This window comes from Drosophila ficusphila, unplaced genomic scaffold (assembly GCF_018152265.1).
Source record: "Drosophila ficusphila isolate 14025-0441.05 unplaced genomic scaffold, ASM1815226v1 contig_791, whole genome shotgun sequence".
NCBI lineage: Eukaryota > Metazoa > Arthropoda > Insecta > Diptera > Drosophilidae > Drosophila > Drosophila ficusphila.
In genome coordinates, this window is record NW_025064737.1 from 14,149,995 (window position 1) to 14,167,798 (window position 17,804).

General features: G+C 38.6%; 2 protein-coding genes across 4 annotated transcripts; both read right to left on the reverse strand.

Annotated features, from left to right (window-relative positions):
• Window positions 1-75: 75 nt before the first annotated feature.
• Window positions 76-16,476, reverse strand: LOC108087255 (E3 ubiquitin-protein ligase RNF181 homolog). 2 transcript variants are annotated; one of them, XM_017184560.1, is made up of 5 exons: window positions 16,378-16,476; window positions 12,861-12,878; window positions 884-1,038; window positions 409-783; window positions 76-292 (listed from the first exon to the last, which is right to left on the reverse strand). In XM_017184560.1, the coding sequence occupies exons 4-5, from the start codon at window positions 715-717 to the stop codon at window positions 158-160; spliced, it is 444 nt and encodes a 147-aa protein (XP_017040049.1). In that variant the 5' UTR covers window positions 718-783; window positions 884-1,038; window positions 12,861-12,878; window positions 16,378-16,476; the 3' UTR covers window positions 76-157. The 2 variants fall into 2 exon arrangements, with proteins under 2 accessions (XP_017040049.1, XP_017040048.1); XM_017184559.1 differs by lacking the exon at window positions 884-1,038 and having other exon boundaries at window positions 409-719; window positions 16,378-16,475.
• LOC108087253 (serine/threonine-protein kinase OSR1) lies at window positions 1,473-12,875 on the reverse strand. Of its 2 annotated transcripts, none has more exons than XM_017184558.2 (2): window positions 12,861-12,875; window positions 1,473-4,615 (listed from the first exon to the last, which is right to left on the reverse strand). In XM_017184558.2, exon 2 carries the CDS (start codon window positions 4,188-4,190, stop codon window positions 2,535-2,537), a length of 1,656 nt encoding a protein of 551 aa, XP_017040047.1. In that variant the 5' UTR covers window positions 4,191-4,615; window positions 12,861-12,875; the 3' UTR covers window positions 1,473-2,534. The 2 variants fall into 2 exon arrangements, with proteins under 2 accessions (XP_017040047.1, XP_017040046.1); XM_017184557.2 differs by lacking the exon at window positions 12,861-12,875 and adding an exon at window positions 9,476-9,728.
• Window positions 16,477-17,804: the final 1,328 nt, after the last annotated feature.

Genomic DNA, 17,804 nt, shown 5'->3' on the forward strand with positions numbered 1-17,804 from the left:
AGGTACTTTTTTTAATATGATTAAGTTTAAATGTGTACTTACTTTACTTTTACTTTTATTATAAAAAATCTTTGCTCATATTTGCCCCAATAACGCCTTTATTCCACCAAACACTACAAATTTTCCCCATCCCGTTTTACAAAAATGATATTTATAATTATCCGAACATTGAATCCATAAGGGTATTCTCGCGCTCTCTTCGGTTAGCTTCATCCTGTCTGAACCTGCGCAGCTCCTCGTAAACCGGGTCGTCAGTTTCTAATTCAAAACGGCACATTGGGCAGGAATTGGCCTAAATGTTAAAAACAGATGCATTATAAACAAATACTTTAATATTAAAAATAATTATATTCACATATGGTTCTTTATTATAAATCAAAACTAATGTTAAGCCCCTGGTTGGCATACCTTCTTGAGCCAAAGCAGAATGCACTCCTCATGGAACTCGTGCTTGCACGGCAGGATCTTATACTTTTCTCCGGCTTGAGCAGGTTCCTTGCAAACGGAGCACTCCAACTCGCCTCCTACTTCCGACTCGAGGATTTCGTGAAGCGGAAGCTCTGCAATCGCTCGCTTGGAGGCTTCTGGAACTTCGATTTCCATATCGATGCCGTTCATTATGGCCAACACCTGAAGGCGTCGGTAGTTTCTTTCAAAGTCATTGGCTCCTTCCGGTCCTGTGGGTTCGTGGCCCAGTTCCTCGAAGTAGTCCGACATGGCTGCAAGTGTCGTAGCAAAGATTCGAAGTTGATAGCTTGATAATTATGGCATTCGATTCTAGATCTAAGAAATTTGTACAATATTTTTCGTTTTTACGATCATAAAAACTTCAAAATTGCCTTTAAAACTAACTTGATAATTAAAATCACTTTCTCTTACTTACAACATTCCTACTCCAAAAATATTCAAGACCATTTGATTAGGAGCCAAATGTGATTTTATTTCAAATTCGAGTTTCTCGTATACAATTGATAACAGTCAATCTGGGCTAGGACTCCATTCGATTAACTTTATTGTACCAACGTTATGACTAAGTATCTAAGAGGTCTTTGCATTAAAAACGCTTGCAAGTATTGTGTTTCTTTCTAAGACTAAAGTTTCTTATTAAATGGCTGGTAGTCCAGCAATGCATTTTAAAAAGTCTAAAATTACAGGCATAAACTGGCTTCTTTTACGTGAGCTTAGGTGAAGTATCCATTCGGTCGATGGATTACTGTACCAGTCGGGAGGAGTTTGTAGTGCTTCCTAAGAATGCTTTATTTGAGGAAAATTTGTATCATTTTTAGTATTAGTTTTAAGATGAAAAGTCAAAATTTCAAATTGTTTAAAATCGATAAAATTCAATTCAAAATTTTAATAAAAAAAAATGGAAACGTGTTTAACTGTTTCCCATCCGAATATGTTTCCCCAAATTCAAAACCAAATGAAACATGTCCAACGTAATTATTAGCCAATAAAAACTCAAAAATGTATTCCTTTTTTCGTTTCATATTTTTTTTATGATTTTCTTTCTTTTACTTTATGATGTTTAATAATATTCATTGTTTTAAAGTAATTGATTTACGATTTACTTCAAGGTAGTTACAGAGCTCCTGTTCTCTCTTATTATCTTCCTCTGGCCTCACTTAAAGTTTAAATCCTTTGCGATCTTATCCAAAAAACTCATACAGTAGGTATACAGAGTAGAGTGGTAAATTAAAATAAGGTAAAATATAAAATACAGTAAAACAAAAACAAAACTTAGGCGCTAGGCTTTACAAATTAGTAGTTTAGATTGCTAGAGAATAAATTAGAGGCGCCTGGCTGGGTAGCGATTGTTGTAAATGATATAGATAGAGGCAGGACTACATCAGGATCTACTGATTTCAGTGGGCTAATTAAAAACAAGAGCTATATATAGATATATACGTGTGGTGTATGTACAGAGCTACTTAAGGACGAACGAAACGAAAACGAATAAGTACACGATTCTTCAATTACTTTAGCTACTTTAGCAGGGCGGGGAAAAAAGGGCGGGAAATAGTGGGACTGGGGCGGGGCACATGGAGTAATTACAATGCGCATAGGATTTACATAGTAGGTAAGGCATATATAAAACGCTTGGGCGGGTCGACTCTTCTTGCAAGATAAATAAATTAAAAAATGGTATGAAAAACGAGAATTCCAAATTTTCGGGGCCTAAAACTTAGAGAACGATTGAATAGACCGTAAGTTTTAACACTCCACCTTTGTCAGCCAAAATCGACCCTCCCCATTAAACATTTATATGTGTGTATAGATAGTTTCTCTATATAGTAAACGATCGGCTCGCGTTAAGATCTATCACTAGCATATACAGTTAGTTCTAGTCTAGTGCTAAAAGCAGCAAACGGCAACGGCACTCCAGTTGGGGAATCCAGATCCCGAACCCTTCTGGCCTTACGTATCATCAGACTGGCTTGGTTTTTTTATTTTTGTTTCAGGGATGGTGCTTGGGATGCTCTTGTGATGGGTTTTGTTGGCTATGATCCGTGCTCCTCATCCGCGGCAGATCACTAGTCCGTGATGGAGATCTGCGCATAGCCCACAAGCGATCGTTCATCGGGCACTTCGCCCGGCTGAACGCCGGAGCTCAGTTGGAAAGTAATCGTTTTCATCGTGGCACTGGCAGCTATCAGTTGGTCCAAGTGCTGGGCCATCGGTTGGGTGTCCAGGGCATCGACGAGGCCGGCATCCACCAGTTCCGTGGCAATGCCCTCGGCTGTATCCTTGCCCACCACGAACTCGAAGCGAATGTCGTGCAGTTCGCGTCGCAAGTTGCGCATGCGCAGGACAAGATTGACGGGTGGTGCCTCGCCAGCGGCTTCGCTGGGTAATGGTAGTTGAGCCAGGCCAGCTGTTACCTCTTGGGTGGCAGCTGCGCCAGCTGGAGCCGCAGGCGTCACTGTGGCCGAGGAAACGCTATGCGTTACTTCCGGAGACGGTTCTTCCCTGTCGCTGTCCGAGGAATCGGCTCGCTCCAATCGATTCATGGGTCTGTCTTCGGAGTCGGAGTCCGAAGAGGGATGTTTCCTGCCACCTCCCGAACCGGAACCGGAGGCAGAGCCTCCGTTGTCCTCCTCCTCGCTGGACCAAACCCATTCACCGGTAACCGTGCGATGCAAACGACCCGAAGCACCTGGCTGTCTTTTCGCGGCCTTGTGCACCCTGGTCTCCATGCTGGGACCGGATTGCAGCAACGTCTGGGTGAGATACTTGCGATCCTTGGCCTTCTTGAAGAAGGCGTGCTTCAGCAGCTCACTGGCCGTCGGCCTTTTCGATGGCTCCTTTTGCAAGCACTCGACGATCATCTTGCGGAATGTCTTGCCATAGGCCTTGTACTGATCCTTGTCATCCGCACCTGTGTCCAAGGTGGGCGGATCGTTCTGCAGGGTCAGCATTAGCACCTTCATGGGTGGGTATTTGTGATAGGGAGCCGTACCCGTGGCCATTTCAATGGCTGTTATTCCAAAGGACCAAATGTCCGCCTTGAAGTCGTAACCATGATCCTGCTCCATCACCTCGGGCGCCATCCAACAGGGTGTGCCCACAAAGGTGTGGCGCACCTTTTGCCTGGACAAATCCCTGCCGGTGGCCAGCCAAGCACTCACACCGAAATCAGCTATTTGGATGGTGCCATCGTCGCCAATCAGAATATTTCCCGCCTTGATATCTCGGTGAATCTGTCCATTGGAGTGGAAGTACTCCAGACCCTTGAGGACCTCCTTGAGTACCGTGGCAATGGTGGCTTCATCGAACACGCCCTGTTTGCAGTTGGCCGTCCTCATTTTGTGCTTGATTATGTCCAGTAGAGAACCACCTTCCAGGAGTCTCAGGACCAACCAGAGCTCTTCCCTCACCACAAACGAGGTGTGATAGGTGACCACGTTCTCATGGAAACACGAGGACATGGCCTGAATCTCCTTGAGCAGCTCGTCCATCGACGTGTTCCACTTCTCCAGGTTGATGCGCTTAATGGCGCACTTCTCGTTCCTTGGAATACAGTAGGCGCCATGTACAACGGCTGTGGCTCCCACGCCAATCACGTCCCTCAGCTCGTAATCGTCCTTGGAGTTGGGCCATGGCTGTTTCTCTGGCGGTGCCGCAGCTCCTGGTAGGGTTGCTGCTCCAGCCACGTTGTTGCTGGAGAGATTGGCGGGTATGGAGGTCATGCTCCTGCTTCCTTTTCCGTTTCCAGCGGCTGTTGTGTGTGGTGGCGGGGTACCTGGACGTCGTCGGTTGTTTATCGCCGGCTGACTTTGCGATCTGGGTGTGCTTCGCGGACGAGGCTGCTTTGATATTGGTGGGGTTTTCTGGGGATCCTCCTTTTTAATCGGATGGAACTCCTCGTCCTGTTGGCGATACACGGATGGATGCTCGTTCTCGGTTTCCCTCTGTTGCTCTTGCTCCTTTTGCTGCACTTTATAGCTGCCCGAATTGGAACTCTGTCTGGGTTCTTCTGACTGACTTTTTGTGGGGTTATTCAGCTGCTCTTCCTTCTTGGCAAAGCAACCAAAGATTCCTGTATCCTTCGGATCTCTTTCGTGGGATTCTTTGCTTTGGTTCTGGTTGTTGTTGTTGGCGATGTGTGCCACCTCTGCAAGTGGAGAAAAAAATAAGAAAGGGGTAAAGTAGGGGCCTTGCCTTGGTTTATCTTTAAGAAAAAACAACAGAACTACGGGGGAGGGGATGAACGAGCTACTCAAGGTAGAATCAAGGAGTTCTGAAGGAGTTCTAGTTGTAAAGTTATGGGAAATACGAAGGAAACCAAATCCCAAATGCAAGGTGTGGAAAAGGATTGAAGATGTATCCAAAATGAGTTAGTAACAACTTTATACAAAATTTATAATTATTGATATTTGTGATATTGCTGATCAGAGATTTTTAGTATGTATTCATTTTCTTAAGACCCTAAAAACTTATTATACACATTTTTTTAGAGAGTAAAATTTGAAATGCTAAATAATCGAATAACTTTGAAATGTTTCTGATAAATTTGGGTCAAATTATCATAAACGAAAAAAAAAAACAAAATCTGATTATTTTATTGTTGTGAGGGGACACGTTTTGGCATAAAAAAAACAACAACCGTTTAACGCTCGACACATGCCGTACTCAATATTGTATTTATTTACACTTCTCTCCCTCACCCACCGCTTTATGCTAAATTTTTCCACGTTTTTGCTGATAAGCTTTCGTTTTATGAATAAAATGCAGTGGACTTCGCAAGATTTCAAGCCACCACTGTTTAGCGGTCGCTCAACTTTAGACGCCCAAGACTGTTAAAGTGAGATCTGCTCGCTCTCTTAAAATCTTTTCTTGGGCTACTCGCTCTTTTGACTTAATGCAGCATAAAAAAGTTTAATCGCATGGAATGAATGAAAGAGTGAGAAAAAGAGGGGAGAGTGTGCGAGCGGGACCAATGACCGCATTGGGCTATAAATAGCAACAAAAAATCAACAACAAAAATAAAAACAAACAAGAAGATAACGCGTGTGGAAATTGTAATTATGCCTTTACGTTATTCTCTCATTTTTAGATTACATCAAAAGAATTCGATAAGCTTGCGGTTCAAAACGGTAAAAGAATAACCACATTTCGATAACTATGACAGCAGCGATAAAGAAAACGCTATTCCAGTTACCAAACGTGTCATGTGCCACTTAATTAAACCAACTAACTTTTTGGGACAACAAAATGCTTGGCGAATTTCACAATTTAACACTAAGGCCAACTCAAATAAAGAATAACGCGACAGGAAAACAAAAAACTGAATGTTTACACAACAAACAAAATGCGAAGTGAGAGCGAGACAGGAAATGTTCTCTACATAAACGCTTGGCAACAAAAAGAGAAATAAGAAAGCTAATTTAAGCTGAAACAATTTTAAAAATGCGCAAAAGAAAGCTAATTTAAGAAAACCAAACAGAAACATGTTTTGTTATAAAAGAAAAAAGTTAATTTTAAAGAGAAAAATAATAAAGCGAGAACATAAATACGTAAAAAATTTAAGCAAAATCAAAAAACACGACTTAGGCCTTTACAGAACAAAGTAAGAAACACTTTATACAAGTAATTGAAGGATACCAGACTTCGTGTTTATTAAAGAACTTGATTGATTTTCTTAAAACAGAAAAGCGCGCTTTTCCAGCTGTTAACCAACCGAAAAGCTACTTTGGTGCAAGAAAAATTATGAAAAGAATGGAAAAATAGCTCAATGAGTTTATTTCTGCAGACAAATTTCATAATAAATCAAAAGCAAGAGAGCCGGAAAGAGAGGACGGGAGAGTCACACGATCATGTGCAACTGATAAGCACTGTCACACGACTTCACACAAACACACTTGCACACACAGTAGTAGTTCAATAAATTTTCATTTGAGCTTTATTGATTTCTCGCAAAAGAAATCAAAACAATTAACGCAAAATGCTGAAGAATCATTTACACGATATTCATATGCTGCTACTCCTTCTTTTCTCCACGCACGCGCGCCTCAGAGTTGTTTTTGTTTTTTCCTGTTTTATGTTCCCTATAGTAGCGTTTCCTCGCGATCTGTACTGCGAAGCGATCGCCTCAAAATCCGCGCAACAAATGAGCGCACAGACGCAAAACAACAAAGGCAGTGGCAAAGCCAAAGCCAAAACCAAGAGCAGCGCAGTCGACGTCGTAACAAGTGCGCCAACGGCCGATGGCAAAAACAACAAAAATAAAAGTAAAGACATGAAGAACGCTAAAGTCCACTTTGAGATACCCTTCCATCTTTCTCTTGCATTTCTAAATGTAAATTTACTGTGACCCTATTTGTAATATTTTCCTCAAGTTGTTTTATTTGAATATGAAGTTTTTTAAAGATTAATTATAATCCAAAGTGCGTTTAGCGGTCGGAATCAATGTTCACTGCAAAGGGTATTAAAAAAGTGGAGAGCACGGAAGCTAAACAAATACAAAAATAAATATCAACATGGAAAAAGAGGGAAGTGGGGTGGTGTAGTTGGTGGGGCGCCGGTCTGCCGTTGCACGATGAAGAGAATGGGGAAAAGAGGGACAAAGCGAAATAGGGGAGCGTGTCGAAGAGAGCGGGTTAAGCAGTCGCACAGTGGGTGATATAGAACAAGCCAAAAATTTAAGCAACATTTAAAACAAATTTTAATCAAAATTCCTTTTCTTAAAGAAACTAAAGCAAGTTTGTTAACCTACATTGAATTAAATCCACTGTAATGTCTTGATTTAATTCATAATTTTTTTCTATCCCATTGTCAATTTCACTGTTTAAAAGGTTTTTCTTTTGTTTGCCTCCGCTTATTCTCTCTCCGCTTTTTGTACTCGGATTTTATCAGCTCTGACGCGCACGATAAGTTAAAAACGTTTCCAGCGGCAATAATAATAACAACAAGCAAAAACAATTAGCAACAATAAAGACCCAAAGTCCCAAAAAGTGGAGCATAGATACAACAGACGTATGTGCTTTCCATACCGCACCCAGATACAAAAGTGGAATCCAGTAACCCACTCTCTCTCATTTTTTCCGTTTCGTTATCTCATTGGTTAAGATAACTGGGTTAACACAGTGGAAAGGGGGTTAATTGGTGGGGGGAAGCCCGTACAGTCATCATGGAAAATTCGTAAATTGCATCTACAAAAAGTCGATCCATAAAAAGCAAGCAAACTTATAGATACAAATATATCTTTGTATCTATAGGTGGTGGATTATGGGATCGGCCGTCTGCATTGGCCATAGCGCGAAATTCTTTTCTGCTCTGCATAAAAATGCGCCATCGCCGAAGACCGAAGACTTATAAAAATAAGTTATTCGCACACACACAATACTGATTTTTGCGTGGTCTATTTATTTTTAGAACGTCTCCGTCTCGTTTGCTATTTGCATATAATTTCCAATGCAGTTCGGCCATGGCGAAGCGTCTCGGCAGGAGGGAAAATGGGGGATGTGTTTGAGGCTGGTAAAAAGAAAAAAGGCAAAAGGCGATCGTCATCCTCGCAGTGCGTATAAATTCAAATGAATCGGAAAATTAAATGTCGAATTTTAAATACCACCCAGGCTTTAAGATGTTGTTTATAATTTTACAACTCATATTTAACAACTTCTTTATTTTAAAATAGCTTATAAAGTGGCTAGCAGTAATAGGTTTTCAAAGATCAATATTTTAATCATTAGAAAATGGTTTTATAATTTGATGATTGGTAATTATAAGTAATTTTTATAATTCTTTCATTTAAGTTAATTACGAAATATTCTCCCTCAGCAGATAAATAGAAAATTAAGGTATACAAAAACTGAAAGCAAAATGATTCACTTGCCTAATTACCTCCCAATCCAGCTAATTTGTACCCATTATCTCAGGTAGACGTATATATTTAAAAACCTCATTCGGTTAACACATTTTTCGGGTATTGCACTCTGCGATTACAAATATGCGGCAACCTTAATATAGAACAAGCAAATAAATTATAAAAATACGTGCATGTATTTATAAAACATCGCTGTTGTAATTAATTTAACTTCATAATTTCAATATTGACACATTAACGAGTTGCTTGAACTTTGAATTGCAGTTGCAATACCGTTTCGCATTAATTGGTGACACAATTCACTCTGCAATCGGTCGCTAAGAATGAAATACTCATTCGCAAATGACTCGATACTATAACTATACTATGTATAGTTTGAGTAGATGAGTATTGGGCAGTGCCAAGTGTCCAAGTGATTGTTTGTTTAGATTAGATCTTTAATTTGGCCGCTGTTTGTGACTTTTCAACGCGTCATGTGGAAGAGTAATTGATTCCGTGTTTTTGCATTTAGTTGCTGTTGCGATTTGAAAAATGTTTTTCTCGCTGGCATTGATAAATTCATCTAGCATACCCATTGAGATGTTTACTCGTTCTGATCGTGGCAACCAACAGCTAAATCATTAAGTTGTAAAAATGTTAAAAAAATGTTTGATTACGCTTAAAAAACCAACGGAAGCCATTAACATTTTTTTTCACGTTTTTTTTGCTTCTCTTAAGTAAGTTATAATTCTCTTTTTGACATGTTTATAAGCTTTTTGTGGCAGTTATTTTTAATTTTATTATTGCCGACCAGGAATAAATCTCTAACAGAATTTGGGGATATCCCTGAACAAAAATATTTTCGCCATTTAAGTTGGTAAGCCAATAGAGACACACAAACTCACGATTTGAATTCACCCTCCTATCTATCAAACAGGTATCATTTATTTCGTTATTTGCATTAGGCTATATGCATGCATTATTTTTGGATTATAAAATGACAAATGCGGGGCATATGAGAAATAATTTTCAGCGATAACACAAAATTCAAATTAGTTTTGGTGACCCAATGGTGAAATGCGCTTGTGAATGCGTTGAAAAGCTGAGTGTTGTGAATTTAAAAAGAATATCTCATAAAGAGATGAATGATTTTTTGAAATTTCAACCCACTTTGCTTGAGGCACACTAAATTTAGTAACTGCATTTTGTCTTTTTTTGTCACTTTGTTTCTTGCAAACTTTATGGTTTTCTTTGAAAGTATTTTTTTTAAATTCAGATGTCAAGTTTAGATTCCTTCACACACGACACTTGAGACCTGACTGAGTTGAGTGTTATCAACGGAACTGCGATTGAGATTCGATCCGATTGCAGTTCCAAATCGCATTGCTCGCGATCGCTGAATGGGACGACGCTCCTCCAGCGCGAAAATCACAAATTCGACTGAAGTTCACAAATCGTTGTAATCAAACATTTAAAACGAACATTTTTTTTCGTTAAGCAATAAACAACAATAAAAAATTAAATGAGCTCTACAAATGGCGGAGCACGACGACAGCAGCGTAGCAATAACAACGATACTATAGAAACGCCGTCGTCGCCGATCGACGAAATAAATGTACGCGAAATGTGCGAAATTTTGCCGCCTCCATCAACGCGTCGGCGTTAGTTAGTAGTAGTTAGTAGTTCAGTATCCGCCTTTGTGTCTATATCTGTATAGGTGTGCCTATGTCGGTTGACTTTAGCTCGGATTTGCCGGGCTTTATTCCCAAAGCCCAGCTGGTAAGTAATATGCATGAGTGATTGCCCCTGGTTTCCACATAAAATACCTTTGGCAGGGGATTTTTTTTAGAATCCATTCCTAGTTCCGTTCTCGTGGGTTCTATTAGGTTCGTCAGTTTAAGAGGTTTCAGGAAAAGTTTTCTAGAAATTTAATAGATCTGAATGTTTAGTGTCCTTTCTGTTCATAATAGTTTCCTGTGCGGTTTGGAAAGAATTTTTTAGGAATTTATTTTAGTAGCTCAGATCGCCTATCCCTGGTAAATCTTCACCGACGTCTTTCGAGCATGTTTACAGAGATTTTAGCAGCATTGTGCACCGGGTAATTTTTCTTTACCAAAAAGACATGCGCAAGTTTGATGTTATTATTATTTTAGCAATTTGCATACTGCTTATAGCATGTGTATTTTTAAATTCTTGTTTATAGTCAAAACGCTGTTCTTTATTCCCTTTTTTTGGGTTTCTCTTATTTTTAACAAGGGAATTTGTTGTATCCAAGCCAACAAAAGTTGAAAATCAAAATGTGTGAAATTTGTCAGGCTGTGCAAATCGTAAATGTATCTATATCTGTATCTGTACCGATGGCTTACTTTTTATTCGCACCCGCAATACGAGTCAAATGATCGAACGCCCTCGTACCACAAAATTTTGACACACAAAAAGCGTAAAAAAAATGAAGCTGAAAACCTGCGATTTAATTAGCGCCCAATGTTATTCGACACGTGTGTGGGCGGTTAAAGGTTGATCGTTCCTGAACCTCATATACTTCAGTTAATACATATATGTACCCGATATCCAAGGCGTTGGCCAAAAACTTTTGTGAAATGTTCACTTGCGTGACGTCGGCGACATCAAAATGAGGAAAAACTCATGAATGAGTACAACAAAGTTGGGGGACAGCTATAATGAATGAACCAAAACGAACCCATTCCACATAGTAAGAACTATAGTGGATATATATACGACTATAAAACTAAGAGAATATTACAGTAAAGTGTTCTGACTATAAGATACCGTCTACTGAATTTAATAATATTGTATAATGGGTTCATTACCCTTTTTAAGACTTATGCTAATTCATTTTCTTTTTAGTTTTTCTACTATGTCTAAAAGGTACTTGAAGCACCTTAGAAAAATATATTTAAATAAAAATATCTGACGGCTACTAATTGACGCTGGGTGCTTGAAACTTTATACATTTGTATAAACATACGTTTATATATTTTTGAAAAATTTAGAAAATTTGCCATGTGCCATCTCCCATCAGCTAAATCAATGCTCACATGTTCGGTTCAATTTGCTGGTCAACATCTCATGTGATCTCTCTCTCAGTCGTTTTCTCAAGGCAAGGACGTTTGGGACTTTTGCACTCGCAATCTTTTTTGCGCAAAAAATTTAAAATCATAGCAGTAAATAAATCAATATTCTTGTACGCAAAATGTTTTGCCCAGTTCGAGGGTATTTCAGTTCAATGAGTTCAAAAAGCATCGCAAATTGCAGGAAGTTAATATTTGGGGAAGGCATGTGACTAAAATAATAATGGCACATTATAAAAAAATTAAATGAATTTCCTACTCTATACAGATTATAGTAATCTTGCCACAAAACAGTCCAGAGATTTTATGTTGCCCCTTGATATGCAGTAAAAAAAATTATGAAAATCGTTAAGCCGAGACGGTAAAATGACAATGACTAAAAATAGCAATCGCAATTGAAATGTCGTTCCATATTAAGCCCGGAGCCCAGTTATAGTTTCATTCTTTCTCTTGTCATTGTGGCTAAATTTAAAACGCTGATCGTCACGTTGAGTGGGTAGGAAATGGTGCACAGATCGTACAATACTATGTACTATACTATATAGCATGATGGGGGAAGCTCTGTCGATTCCACCGAGTGCAGAAATTGTAATTTACAGGCGAGCAAAGAACGACGCAAGTTCAAAGTCAAAATACCAATTGAACGAGCGGAGCAGAGACACAAGTCCGCTTGTCAGTCAGTCAGTCAGTTCAGCATGATGATGATGATCAACATGTTGCCGTCGATCGTAAAAGATCATTATGCCAATTTGTTGTTGTTTTTCCGCTCGACCGAGCATGCAAACAAATTAAGACTGAGGGCGCCGTGCCCCGACTAGCGAAATTTAATTAGCATTGCCTCACTGTACTGCTTTTTGCACTGCACTGCAAAGAAAATTCGGATATGGAAGTGTTTTCGAAATGTTTGTGAGGCTAACCTTTCGATTTTGTGAAAGGCAGCAGAAAATTAATGAACCTTTTACACCTTTAAAATAATTCTTTCATTATGCAACTATATGGATTTTGATTAAATAGCTGTCCTCGAGATTTTTCTGTCAATGTTGTTTTTTCGTGAGTGAAACGCTTTCGCATGCCCTCCCACACATTTCCGCGTGCAAGCAGTGAGGCAAATTGAGCGATTAGCGCCGAGCAGAACGTGACCCACCGCGCGGATTCCCCGCCCCCGAAAAATCCCACTGTACCTTTTACCTATCTCAATTTAATTTCGATTTTAGATCACTATTTAGATTTGAGTTTCGCCGAATGCAATTCGATTTAATGCGTTTCGTCTGCCGCTCTAGCTGTACTTTTACTGAAGCGTGCTTTCCTAATGACTTCAGTATAGTTTCCCATTCCTGATGACTAATTATTGTATAATTTAATATAATTTTGCTGTGAAGAAACAACTAATTCTATGTTCACTAAGAAGCCAGTTATGATTGCAATTTTATATTAAAGTTCATTCGCGCTTTTCATTTACTTACCAGACTGCTTTTTTATATCTGAAAAAAATAAATAAAACACTGGTTTAGAAAAGTTAGATAGCACAATAAATCAAATTGGTACAAAAAAGTTGGAAAATGCGATGGAAAAAACGTTTGCCATAAATATAAAATGATACACAAATTACTTATATAAAAACCATTTATATTATCTGCATTTATTAATCGCAAGCAATCATGAAACTTAAATGAAAATCTCTATCAGCATTCACCATGTAAGAGATTGGCAAAGTGCACCAAAAATAATATTTAAGAGGGGACGAAAAAATAATAAATAATTAGCGCACATAAATTTTGATTTGTAAATGTGCGAATAATTTATTATAGATTTTCTCCGCGACTTTTCGTTGGCGGGGCATGGAAGGAACTAAAAATAAATGAGTCTCGAATGTGGCTGCAAAACTTATCTTCATGCCAATAAATATAAACTTATCCCGCATGCAAATGAATTATGAGCAGCCGATGGCCACCAGCGTGGCATCGAGATGCCACCAAATTCTGTGCCAAACGTAGTCATTATACCGAAGCGAAATAAGTGGTCTTTAGCGGTGGAAGGATCGCAGATATAGCACCTGTTGCAACCAATTAAGCGAATTTCGTTTAAATAATAAAATAGAATATGTGATCGCTGTCAAACTACAGAGCAATTAATCTTGCTTGCCGTTTAGGACTTTATTAATTTCTAAGAATTCCCTTTTTATGGATTTGACTGTGGGCTCAATCTATCTATATGTGTTAAAATTGTATTTATTGACGTCTTTGCCAGATATTGGTGACGTCTTTTCTGCATTTTACGGCATAAAAAAATAAATATTGGTTTCGACAATAAAGATGGTTGTTTATGTTAGTACTTATCTAAATTATCCAAAAATAGGCAAAAATATACAAAAAGAAATACAATTTTTACGCTCAATTGTTATTTAACTTTCTGCGAACTAAGCTATAATTTTTTATGCCTATTTGTTATATGAATGAAAAATTAAAACACATTTTTAAGAAAGTGATACAACAATAACATAAAAAACAAGACACAGAAATTTCTCTTTAAACATAAATCAAGCCCTAACGTTAAAAGCTTTATGAACTGCGATATGGTTTTATGCAGACAAAACAGCTGCGGAATTTAACAATTTGTCATAAATTATAAACAAAGGTTATGCTGCATTCCTCCCACAAACAAAAACAACAACGGATGGACAAAATCAGACGGCACGTGCTGTAAAACCCATTTAAAATATTTTCCGGCCGCATAAAATGAAACAAAATAGAAAATTGTGAGCGTATTAAATATGAAATCTTTGCGGACAGCAAAATGACATGCAAGACAAACAAATTGCGCTTAAATTTATGACAGATGCTTAGATTTCAATCGTCCTCTCAACAAACAAATGCACAAATGTGAAATGTGGTCGTTGCAAAAAAACTCAGTAAATGTTTTATGGAAATAATAAAATGTAGAAGTAAGAGAAGCCATATAGTGGCTTTGGAAAGTTTTTTTCAACATTAATTGTTAGGTAAATAGTGCTTTAAATGATTTAGAGTACATTTAAACTTAAATTCCAGTAATACAAAATTTAATTTGGAAAAACTGTATGAGCTTACGGATTTTTTACTGTGAACACTCAGTGCCTGCATTGGGATTAATCTTATCGCTATGATTGCTTGCACTCACTAATTTTCGATATTCCTTCAAATAATCGGACTTGCTTGAAGTGCTACTATATTTAGAAGCAATTGTCAGAGCAATAAAATTTTGACCAATCATGGAAGTATTTTTAAATTCCGTGTTAATTTATTCTGAGTGTACACCGAATGCACAATTGATGCAAGTCGGCGTCGAGAAAGTGGCAATTAGAAAGGGCGACAATGGCACGTGGTTCGCACGATGTCACATGGGCAATGGGGAACTTATCTAAGCAATCATCGATGATGGGCAAGCATCGCCTGGCACTCCGAGCATAAATTGCTGACTCGGGATGCAACTAATTAGAAACGCAAATTGGCAATCGGCAATTGCCACTTGTGCGCGGACAACAGGTGTAAATGACACGATTATGGCATTGAGTTTCTGCACTTTAAAACCCCCGTTGATCAATCGAATTAGCAGCGGTTTCCAAATCCCATTGTTATTGCTTTTAAATGGCTTTTTATTTGCTACAGCCACGCGACTCTGGCATGCGGCGTACATGTGAAATTCTTAAGCTACAAAAGATATTTTGGACCATTTGCCAATGCTTTTTTCGTTTTAATAAACCATCTACAGGGGAAGGTAAAACACCTTTTATAGGAAGTATGGGAGGTGAAAGGGCAGAAGGTGTTGATTGAACTGGCTATTTGTTTTTAATCCCGATTAGCACTTTAACAATAATATTTTTGCAGTTTTTATAGTTTTTAGTGGATTTGTTTTGTGAACTTGTGCAATCATTATCTACCAATTAACGTATTGATGCAAAGACTGTAAAATACTTGCTTACATTACAGCAAAAAATATTCTTTGTTTTGTCTTATAGTACAATTTGGTAGGTTCTACGGTACCACAACAAACTTACATATGTATAACAAACTTCCGCATGGGTCTTAAAATCAATTTACCCCTTAACTGAAATTATGGTTAACCTTCAGGAATTAGTGTGTGAAAATTAACCTCATAGATGTGTACCGACAAAAACTAGTTGCAATAACAGCCGGCGGCAATAAAAGATGATAACACGCTAAATGAATGCATATTGCATAATCTTTTGCTTTCTGTCCGTCCCTCTCTCTGGATGCAATTGAAAATGCAAATTGCGCGGGAATTTGAAAGAACAGCTGCTGCACCCACATCTGCGAAAATTTCCTAGTGAAATGGGAAAGCAGAAAAAAATAATCGCCTCTAATTGAGGACCCGTCCATTTGAAGTTCGTATCAATTAAGAGAAATGCAAGCAATTCAATCAAGTCGGGGCAGCGTTACAATATGAGTGGACGCGAGTGTATGTACAACGCGTGTGTTCCAATTCTTCGTGTACTTACAGCCGCGGTCATGACAAAATTAAACTTATAATTATACAACTACCATCGAATATTTAACGCAGAACTAATTAATTACCCAATATTTATTTTAATACATATTAAAATAAAAAACTGAATCTAATTACGACATATAATGAACAAAAATTTTTTTGTTGCCAATAGCTATGATCTTGACCCCTACTGTGAGTGACACGCATAACCTCACACAACCACAAGCTCAGTCACTGAGTCACCCTCGCTAGCGCTCTCTTCTACGTTCCTCTCTTTGTGCCTCTCTCTCTTAGGCACAGATGACAACAAGCCGGTATTTTCATACATATTTCCGCAACGAACGAAATGCAAAAAGCATAAGGCTAAAAATCAACTTAAACACAAAATCACACAACAAAAAACACAGAATAAGCAGCGGTAGTTTGCTAGAACCAGTTGCAAAAAAAAAATCAAAGGAAATAACTTGGGGGTGGGGTGAAACGAGAGAGACAACCAACCTGTTTTCCTTCTGCAAAATCGATGAAAAACCAATCGCCGAAAAAGCAATTTCACACGGGAACTTATCTTGCACCGATTTCGTATTATTCACTAATTGATTTTCTGATTTGTTCGCCTGCCCTCTCCTCTTTGCAACCTTTTATTGTATTTGTTGCGAAAAAATTCCACTGCTCTCTCAGCGTGACGAAACGTTTTTTTTTGATGTTGTTTTTGCTTCTGGCTGCGTTGCTGGCAAGTTCACCGATTTACTGGAATATATTCGACATCCGGATTACCGTCAATATCTCCAGGTTACACTTTCTGGCTGATTTTGTGCTTCTTTCGAGTAAAATTTACGCGAAAAAGTCGAAAAGACAGCTAAGCAAAGCGTTTCAACGGAACCAGTGTGACCGCCGAAAAGTTAAATTAATATACCGCTTGGCTTTCAAAAATATACCATGAATATACCATAAAATATATGTAGTCTCGGTCGTTGATTCGCTTCAACCCGAAATGCTGTTAAGTTTGGCGGTCAATTCAAATCAATAGGTGAGAAGGCTCCACTTAAATATTTGGACCTTTTCCACAATTCGGATTGAAGTGCAAGAAGTGTAACAATATAAAACTAAAATTTCAAAACAAATTAAACAAATACTTGACACTAAATTCGCAACTATGAATACTTTTTCTTGAGCCATATTATTCGAATAATAAAAAAAACTAATCTGCAAACTGGATCCAAAAAAAACACTTGTAGTTATATTAGTGAAATTGAAATTATAGTAAACCAAGCGAAAAAGCTTTGATGACTGACCTACCCTACCCGCTCAACTTCAAAAGCGTTTTAAAATGGGAAGCTTGAGTGCTGTAATTGCCCAACAGAATGTTAAGGGAATGTTACACCACCACCCACCCCATTTGGCTATGTAAGCGTGGGGGGAATGGGTCTAGGTCAAGGTCACAGGGGCCGGTAAACGCCCTTGAAAACGCCGAATAGCTTCCGAGTCAAGATTTATGTATTCCAGATTATTACATAAAGAATGGCTTGTGGCACAAGTGCAGATACACTTTAAGTTTAAGCCCTCGGGAAAACTAAGGAAGTTCTGCTAATCATAATCATCGGGATTTTGGAGGATGGGCAATCGGGCTCTTCAGCAAATGACCAAAATCCAATCAGTCAACGCTTTGCGACGTCTCTGACAAAAACCAATCAACTAAGTGTCCAAGAGCCACGAATTAGCATAAGAAAGAAAGTCCGGCCGAGACTGCAGGGAGAAATCCAACGGAGAAAAGGAAGAAGTATGGGTTTTGGTCCAATGACCACTGGTTTTATGCCATGAAAACCGTTTAGTTCGTAATGAAATTTTACAACCGAAGGGCGCTCGTAAAACGGCCACGTCAGCGAACGCCTGTTTAGTTGCCTGTGGTTACACTATCAGAAATTTTA